The 10,051-nt window shown below is 33.4% G+C and overlaps 1 protein-coding gene and 1 long non-coding RNA gene across 2 annotated transcripts; both read right to left on the reverse strand.

Annotated features, from left to right (window-relative positions):
* Positions 1–632: 632 nt before the first annotated feature.
* Positions 633–1,715, reverse strand: LOC112775848 (alpha-methyl-mannoside-specific lectin-like). Its single transcript, XM_025819744.3, has one exon. The coding sequence runs from the start codon at positions 1,651–1,653 to the stop codon at positions 811–813; it is 843 nt and encodes a 280-aa protein (XP_025675529.1). The 5' UTR covers positions 1,654–1,715; the 3' UTR covers positions 633–810.
* Positions 1,716–4,083: 2,368 nt separating this feature from the next.
* Positions 4,084–6,049, reverse strand: LOC112776586 (uncharacterized). The gene is made up of 4 exons (XR_003190070.2): positions 5,344–6,049; positions 5,120–5,262; positions 4,905–5,032; positions 4,084–4,441 (listed from the first exon to the last, which is right to left on the reverse strand). It is a non-coding gene; the product is annotated as an uncharacterized lncRNA (long non-coding RNA).
* Between the last annotated feature and the right edge of the window lie 4,002 nt (positions 6,050–10,051).

Consider the following 10,051-nt stretch of genomic DNA (forward strand, 5'->3'; position numbering starts at 1 on the left):
ATTTCGTTTTAGTATGTAGTTTGCTCTATTTCAATAATTCTATTTGTGTTTTATTTTGACAATTTCTTCAAATACATTTTTTTTAACTTAATTAAGCTTATTAAATAAATTACTTTTATTTTTATTTATCAAATATAGTGATTATAAGTAAAAAAAAGTGTCGTTAAAAAACCAACTTTAATAAAGTATTTTTAAAAGTTAAAATTTTACCAAATAATCTAGCCAAAAGATCGAAAGCCCACTACTCTTTGGCTTATTATATGGCCTATCGTCTATATACGTACATGTTTCACAAAGAAATGGTGCTGGGAAAAATATAATAGAGACCAAGGGGATATTCCAAATTTATGTATTGATTTGGCGACACCAAGAAGCAAAAGGTACCAAGGCCAATCCAACGCACTCTAAATTTGTTTGTCAAGCTATCCTTTTCATATCATATTATGAAATCACTTATTTAAAAAATTTAAATTAGATCGATAAAGACATTATATATCCAACAATATTAACCCTGTTTGTTACCGTGATAAATGGTGTATGTCAGTTTATGTGTGGGGGTGAAAGTGAAACATCTGCAAAATGGATACTCTAGAAGGCGATAACAAAAGTAATAAAGTTGACGACACTTGTAATAAGAAGATAACAAACTCATACATTATTCATACAAAAGAAAGTTGGTTCTACACGCACGCCCATGGCTTTAACATTACGAAATAAAACTTAGACCGTGGACAATACTTGTCCTATTATTTCCATATCTTACATGCATGAAAGGTAGATTTGTGATATAGAGACGATTATTCTTCCATATCATATCATGAAGCGTCCAAGTTTAAGGTAGTGGGGTGAAGTGTACAACAAGGTTGAGGTGAAGGACCAAGATTGAAGCTCATGAGATTGGTATTGTTGTCCCGAAGCAGCTGAGAATCCAACCCTACCCCATTCTGGAAGATAGTCCCTCAAGTCAACGTTATAAGATACCTGATAACTTTGACCATCAGGGTAGCTAGCAGTCACTTGTAGGTTTTTAGAGTTAGCATCATAGCTTACGAGAACATTTAGGGTTTGGCCATTTCTCCTCTCCCACTTGGTGGTTGCAGCGGATTTAATAGAGTTCACATCAATTCCGATGTGTTGGTAATTGGGGTCCCAACCATTGGAGTCTTGAGCATAGAAGGTGTCAAATTCAACGGCGAGAACTTGGTTGGCCGAAGGGTTCTGGGCAGTTGAAGGGTCAAAGAGCCCTAAGGTCCCTCCGGCCGAGTTGTTTGGAATTTCGCTATCTGGTGCCGCGATGAAGAAGGCTATGCCATCGGCACCATTGTCAATAGGCGAGTTGATAACGAAGCTGAACTGTGCTTGGAAGTTTGTGAGCCGGTTCGTGCTCTTCTCCCAGAGGCGCACCTGGGTCGAGTGCAAGACTCGACCCACAGTACTCTTTGCAGGGGTTCCGTTATCGTCTACCTTGGTCAGTTGGATTCCCTTGCTTGCTGAGAACGTTGCATCACCTTGCAAGATTAGGTTTCTTTCATCGTCTTGTTCAAAGTTGTTGTAGCTGAAGGAAAGGGAATCTAGTGAATGGGCTTTGTTTAGGAGCAAAAGGAAGATGGTTGCTATGGAAAGAAGAGGGAGGATTTTCTTGGAGATAGCCATGGTGATGATTAATTAGATGAGTGTGTAGGCTCACTCCTTTGGTTTGTGTTGTGTGAAGAATGGTTTGAGGCTTATGCCTATTTATACTTTCAAAATAGGACTGTTCCATTATTTTTCAAATTATCATTCATTTTTATATATCTTGAAATTAGTATTATGATTTTAACTATATTTATTAATAAAAATATATTATTAAATAGAAGAGAAAGAGAAAGAGAAAAAGGTATCCACCACACTAAGTTCCTGTTTTGTTATATTATATTCTTTTTAATAATAACAATATTATTTAAATTAATTTTATTTTAGTTTAACTAAATGATTCCAGAAATTTATTTTTAGTTTACTCCTCAAATCAAACATATTTAGATTCTCTTTAAGTTAATATCTATTAGTGTAACTTATTCGAAAGGTTAAATAATATTAGTTAACTTTACTATCACAGTTACATTAATAATATCTTTAAAAATAATACTTAGTTCTATTTTAAAAAAAAAAGTTCTCCTTATATATATTAGAGTAATATTATATAATCAATAAAATTACTTTTTTTGCTAACAATTAGTCAATTTTAAACTACTAAATTTTAGATCTTTTTCAATTTAAATTTTAATAATATAAAAATAAAATATTCATCTAAAATATTGATAAAAATTATTTGGTTTTTTTAATATTTTTCTACGTTATCTTCTTGTCCGCTATTTTAAATTTCCAATCTATACTTTTGTCTCAACCCCAAGTGTTATCCATATATCAATAGTATCATATTATATATGGCTCTAACTTCCAAGAGAAATAATTGTTAACCGGGGAAACAACTACACATGGAACGGCCAGGCATCGATCTGTGTTTTTTTTTTCCCATGACGTACATGAATTATGATTTATGAGTTAGAAACTAGAATATCTAAAATTTAGATGTTTTAAATTTTAAATTTTTATTTTAAAAGATAAAATAAAATCTACCATACAAGTAATTTGAAAATAAATATAGGAAAATTTGCATTGTATCACATATATAGGTGTTTTTTACGGTAAAATTAATGGTCTAACACACATATAAATACGTAGGCTAGGAGTTAGGATGCAGTTATAAACGAAAATTAATATATTATTATTTTTATATTTATTTTTTATTTAAAAATTCACATTTGTTAATACAATAATTTCTCCTAAATTAAAGTACAGATTTCCTATATATACGAATTATTTTAGCTTACAAGTTGATATAAATTAGGCTAAATTTAACAAAAATAATCCTCACAATAATTGCGTGTAAACACGCGCTTACTCAATCGTTTCAATAGCGCACTTAAATTATAAAAGACACTTCTTCTTCTTCGATCAAAATTCCAATCCTAAAGATTCAAACGACGCTCGAAATCTCTCAAGAAACTGTCAAAATCGTCGCGAAACTCAAGGAAACCTATAAAAAACTTCAAAATCTCCATAAAAATACAAAAACAAAAGAAAAAAGATTATTCAAGGTATTATTTTACTAATCGTCCAATTTTTTCACTTTTCTCTTTCTCATTTCGAACGCAAAATACTAGATAGTTGTATTTCTATTTATTAAGTAGATTCATTATGTATTCTTGATTTAAAATACATACTATTATTCTCGTCATACTATTCAATCAGTGATAACTGTTTTACATACTGTTTCGTGTCTAGTTTAACATATATTTTCATGTTTTTTGTGCATATTTGGAACTGAGTTTCTATAAATAGAAACTTTCATTATATTTTAAGTAAATTCGAATGTAACTGGTGATGTTGTTCTTGAATATTGTTCTTGTGCTTCTGGTGTCATTTTATGCATGTTTTGTTGACTTGAATATCATTTTGAACTCATATTATGTCATGTAATCTACAAAATAATAAAGGTATATATGGCTGATATTTCGGTATATATCAAGCGAATTCGACTGTAACTGGTGCTATTGTCCTATCCCTAGTGTAACTAGAAACAGAATATTGTCCTTGTACTTCTAGTGTAATTTTATTTGTGTTTGATTGATTTGAATATTATTTTTAACTCATATTATGTCATGTAATCTAAAAGATACTAGAGGTGTATATGGCCGATATTTCGGTTTATATGAAACAAATTCAACTATAATTGTTGCTGTTGTCCTATCCCTGGTGTAACTAGAAACAGAATATTGTTCTAGTGCTTCTGGTGTCATTTTATCCATGTTTGGTTGACTTGAATATCATTTTGAACTCATATTATGTCATGTAATCTAAAAAATAATAGAGGTGTATATGGCTGGTATATATTTCGGTGTATATCAAGCGAATTCAACTGTAACTGGTGATGTTGTTATCTATTAACCTTATTTTTTTATTCCTTACAATAAAAGTGACAAATAAGAATCATGCTGCACCAAAATATAATGTAAGCACATATATCTTATACCAACTCAATTGTTTTTTTGTATAAATATAGTTTATTTAAATGATTCTTGTTTCGTTTGTTTACAAAAAAAAACTCGTGATTTGAGATGCTCGACAAGACTCCTGAATGAAAAGTTACAAAACATGAGCAATGAAAAGAAGGCCATCATCCAGGAATTGTGATTTGATGGTTTGATGCACATCCCTCCAATAAATGTGCCGCATAAGCTCTTGAAAGAGTTGGCATATTCTTTTGATTTGATAAGAAACACATTGGACACCTAGTACGGTGTGTTGACCATCAACCAGGAAAATATAGAAGCGGCCCTCAGCTTGAATGCATCTTGTAACACCTTCACTATCAGAATGTCACGCTTCCGGCTGCTCTACTCTGATGGCAAGAAGTATTACGACGACTTCATATACTTAATAATAAAATAAGAGCCTTTGACTCGAAATCGTATCATTGTTCTTTTTTGAAAAACGGAAAAAAATACTTTTTAAATAAAACAAAACAAACATATACATATACAAAATTAATTTATTTTTCAAAATCAAACCGCTTCCAAAATCAATTCATTTTTCATATCTCAAATTATTTCCAAAGCTGATTCATTCACATTATTAAATTAACTCCAAAACCATGAAAAAAAACCATTTTTTCATACTATTCAACTAAATACTCTACAAACCAATTTCTCGTCAATAACTGCACACCACTCAAATAATCAGTAATTCAGTCCAACAAACAACCACGTCCATAAGGAAAATAAAATGACAGAAATATATTTTTCACTTCATTATCTATTTATAACAATTCTGTAATATAAAATAAGTTTTAAGAAAACTCCTACCTCGACAAGTCGAAACACAAACCTTTTTCCTCGGCCCTAAAACAAAGACAACCGCGACCTTAGCTCCACTCGCTTCCGCTACAACATAAGCAACCTTAATCGCAACATGTGGCCCCGAAGACTAAATCCTAAAACATTAACATCGCAAGAATCTTAACAACATACAATAGAACAACGACTAAAAGAGTTCAAAACTGAAACATGGAATAGCTTACCGTACTAAAGAGGAACGACTAAACCGAGTAGCCGCAACGACAACAACACTCCCTGTAACAATGGCTCAGAGCAAAGACGGTAGCAGTGGGATGGTGGCTCCGACGGCGGCGTACAATAGGAAAACTCGCAGTGACTGTATAACCTGACGCAGACAACCTCAGTAACAACTTACGGTAGAACCAACTTAACAGAAAAGAAGATCTGAGGCAAGATTAGAGCTTACCAAGCAGACCTGGGCTTCAGTGGCGGTTTTTGGTGGCAGCGGCGGCGGCGTGGAGCTCTGGCGATGCAGCAGCAAGCATAAATGGCGGCGAGCAGATCGGTGAGGGCGGCCATCCTTCCAGCAGCGGCGGCCATCCTTCCAGCAGTGGCGGCTGGACCCAGCGACGGTAACTGAAATGGCAGTGGATCTCGACGGCCGTAGAAGCTCGGCCACCCACCTCCAGGAGTGGCGACGGAGCAAGCGACGGTGGCTGGACGCGGTGATGGTGGCAGAACCGGCTCCCTCTCTCTCTTCGTGGTTCTATTGCTCGACAGCGGCTCGTGGGCGGTTCGGCGGTGACGGCTCGGTGGTGTGGTCTCCCTCCAAGGTCCGAGGACGACGCGAAGATGGCGTTGAGGCGTGGTGCAGCGGTGGCACGACTTCTCTGCTCCCTCAACTCCGCGTTCTTTCTCTTATTCCCAAATCTCCTCTCTTCTGTGTCAGTAGCAGCGGCAACGGTGGTAGTGACGCCCACCGCGCCACCTTCCCTTCTTCCCCCTCTCCTTGCTCTCCGCGGTCCCCTTCCCTCTTCCCCTTTTCTTTCTTTTTCTTCCTTTCTTTTCTTTCTTTCTTTCTTCAGTTGCTGTGTTATGTGTTGAGTGTGTGTTGTGTGTGTGTGACCGTGAGTGAGAGAGGGTGCGGCGTGTGTGTGTGTGTGTGTTAGTGTGGGTAAGGGTAGAAAATTAGGTTTAGATAAAATTAGGGTTATGTTAGATATTTTATTAAAACTTTAGGTGTAGTAGTGTAATTTTATAAAATAAATAAAAGATAGGATAATAATTAAAAATAAAATTAAATATAAAATATTCATCTTTAAAATACCTTTCAATTACAAATTTGTAAATTAGTTTCAATTAAATGCTAATTAAATAAAAACTGGAGATAGATAAATTAATTCTCCTTTATTTATAAAATAAAGTTAAAAATATAAATATTTAAAATTAAAGCATATAAAATATTCACTATTTTTCAATTATAAGAACTCTAAATAAAAAATAAGAGTTTACTCAACTTTTATATAAAAATCTCTAAAATATAGTCTTAATAAATATAATGCATCATAAATAATTAATTAATAACTTTTAAAAATTTAGGGGTCTTACATCCTACCCCACTTATAAAAATTTTTGTCCTCGAAAATTGACTTAATATACAAATTACTAAAATAGTTTTGAATACTTTAGAAAAGCAGAGGTCTTGGCAGATATATGTATATAATTTTCCCAAATATCAAATAATTTGTAAAACTTAGGTGTAAGGAAAAAGCGTGGTTTAAAGTAAAAGTGCCAAGATGGTTCAAAACAAGAATGTCACACGGGTTACTAACCAAAACTTGAAGCACAAGAAGGTACAAGTGTTCCAGTTAGGTTTTTGCAAAAACAAAGCGGTATCTAGATAGCAAAAGTTTGAAAACAGGTTGACATAAACAAACAGGATAACGTCTGCATACAGACCTCGTACCAACTTCAAAACTTCAACCTCCCAACTCCATCAGTCACTTCACAACCTCCTAACCCGTCACAAGCCTAATCATCCGTAACTTTTTTCAAGGAACAAAACTCTCACAACTTCTCATAATGTTGCACACTTACCACTTCACCTTCCATATTCTTAAACCACTTCTTAAAGAACCAACGCATCGCATTACTATCTAAAGGTTGCACGTGACATTAAATCAATCCCCGAGTTTAATCAGAAGGGTACTAAATCTTAGTAAAAGGACAAGCGACCAGGACAATATCCACAAGAATTTGAAAGAATTGTTGGGGTCACAAGTAATCGAGGATGTACAAGGAATGAAGAGGGTCGGAAAGAAAAATCAGTTTGACAACCTCAGGAACGACCCTCGAATCAGAGAAGACCGATAGGAACAACAAAAGAAAAATCAGTGTGGTAGTTTGAAACAAAGTCAAGCTGAGTTAAAGAAGTATAAAATCATAGAAGAAGATTAACTAGAGTCAGTGATGACGCTCACAAGGTTTAAAAATTTATGATTAAGAATACCTTCTAATACATTTGAATATAAAGAATGAAAAAATTAAGGAAGATCACCTCATGCTCTAGAAGAAAAGGTATACAACCCACATTTTGCAAAAGGATGACAGAAACATATATCAAAACTGCAATATGGCTAAAAGAAAAATTAAATTGTATTTCTCCGAATAGTTTCCAAGTAAAAGGCAGAATAGGTGAGGCTTGAAAAAATGAAATTCAATTGTGTTAAGGCCAAAATAATGTCTCACCATTCTCGAAAGACATGTAGGTACTAAATCAAATAAAGTTGTGCAATGGAATCGCGGCAAGGTTGGAAAGAGTCAAATTTTGTTGGAAAGGAAAGTCTGGGGTAAAATTTTAAACTACACAAACTTTCAAAGTTCATATTCAAACTCCATTTAGAAAAGAAATTTCGAGGTAAAGTTTTCTTATAGGTTAGTAAAGGAAATAAGTGATGCGTTGTAAACAAACAGGTTTCTGCTAAATAAGGAAGCTTTTTAAAACTTCATTTAAAATAGCGCATGCCAACTTTAAAACAACTTTGTCCAATTTAAAGAATAGCTATGGATGGAATTAAGCGAGAAAAATTGATTTAAAATTTCTTAAGAAGGGACTCCAAAATTTGTTTTTAAAAAAAATTCACATCAAAACTTCAAGAATACACTTGAAATTGCCATCACCTAGGGACATTCAAGCATATTAAGGTGTACCGAAAAAGAAATCAAGTTATATGAGAAAGAATCTTAAATCAAGGGAGTTCAAACAAGATCCACAAGGCATGAAACATCAAACAAGCTTTCAATCGATCTAAAAGAATACAAAACTCGTAAGGAAAGACAACTCAATCAATAGTGAACTTTTGAGAAAGAACCACTGACTAAACAAAGACAAATAAGAGGATAAACGGTGCACTTAATGGAAACGAATTTAAGTTGACTTGGATGAGTATGAGATTCACAAGAAAAGGAAAACTAAGACTAATGGTGACGTTCACAAAAGTTAGAGAGTAATTAAAAACAGAATCAAATATGACATTCACAAAAATGAAAAGCTTAAGAAGGGAATTGGTCCGTTCATAAGAAAAAAGACACGAGTCCAACATTTTCAAAAGAACAACAATTGTATAGACAATGTGTTATACTATACTAAATTCAAATTAAAAATAAATTAGGTGAAGTTTATTAAACGAGAATCAACTGGAAAGAGACAAAAATCTTTCTTTAAAGAATATCTAAATACATAATCAAATAAATATATTTGTAAAAGCTATAATATAGTTGTTGGAAAATCAAGTTGTATTTTTAAAATAAGTATATTTTCACAAACTAATAAAAGAACTGGCGAGGTATTGGGAGTAAATAATTTTTAACTGCATAAAGAATTTTCAAAGTTTTATTCAGAGAATGTTATATCAAATCAAAAATGATTTTATAAAGGCTTTAAGAATAATGGTTGTAAATATAGTCAAGTAAGAGAAAAGTTAAATCACAACTCTTTTAAAAAGAACTCGGAATAGGGGCTTAAAGGAATACACTGCATCAAAACAAATTCAAAATTGTACCAAATAATACATGGATCAAGAAAAGAGTTCAAACAAAGAAAGATAAACACACCAAGGACGTTAAGCAGACATATGCGTCTAGGATCAAACGAGGGAGCATATGAACAGAAGAATAAGATTGAAGAAACATCAACTTACTTCCCAAAAGAAATAGCAATTGAGGACTCTAAAGTAAACTTATAAGAGAACAAGTCACATGGCATCAGTAGAAATAAGACACTTAACCGAGTAACTTTGAGAAATAGTTTCTAACGTTCTCAAAACCCACGATTCGCATTATCTGTGACTCGCATATCATCTATGATAACCCATTGGTACTTCCATATACATAATTCACTAGTGTTAAGCCAGCCAAACTTAATACTAGGAATTATGTAAGGCAAGATTAATGGCATTAATCAATAGACCGTCATGTGCATAAATCTCGAATTCTCGTTATCTGAACGAGACCTATTACATGACAAATGCTCAGAACATGCAATTAAAGCATAGTCGGTCCATTCCTCAGGCTCTACAGGAATGACCGCTCTGATACCATCATGTAACACCCTCACTATCAGAATGTCACGCTTCTGGCTGCGCTTCTCTGATGGCAAGAAGTATTACGACGACTTCATATAGTTAATAACAAAATAGGAGCCTTTGACTCGAAATCGTATCACTGTTCTTTTTTGAAAAGCGGAAAAAGAATACTTTTTAAATAAAACAAAACAAATATATACATGTACAAAACTTCTTACTCAAATAACTTATACATATTATATACATACAAATCATACAACTCCTATCCCTCTTACATAATATAATATTGATGGCAAGGGGTAAATAAATAAAAACTAAATATCATTATCGACTAAGCGAAACGCAATACAACCCTTCGTGAGCTTTTTCATCCGTCTCCTAAAAAAGATAAAGCTGTAAGGGGTGAGAATCTAACCACACGGTCTCACCACAGAGTTTCAGAATTGTCATAATAAGATATTTAAAGAGAAATCTATTTTTAAGCTCAGTGATTATTGTTCGCCCTTTGAATATTTTAAAAACTAACAACTAGTCATCTAAAAACCTTTCTCGAAAATCAATATTTAAATATCTAGAAATCTAAAACCTTTC

The sequence above is a fragment of the Arachis hypogaea genome, chromosome 19 (assembly GCF_003086295.3).
Source record: "Arachis hypogaea cultivar Tifrunner chromosome 19, arahy.Tifrunner.gnm2.J5K5, whole genome shotgun sequence".
NCBI classification, from domain to species: Eukaryota; Viridiplantae; Streptophyta; class Magnoliopsida; order Fabales; family Fabaceae; genus Arachis; species Arachis hypogaea.

Excerpts from the sequence above, each read along its gene's own strand:
- LOC112775848 (XM_025819744.3), bottom strand. The coding sequence starts at position 1,653 with ATGGCTATCTCCAAGAAAATCCTCCCTCTTCTTTCCATAGCAACCATC.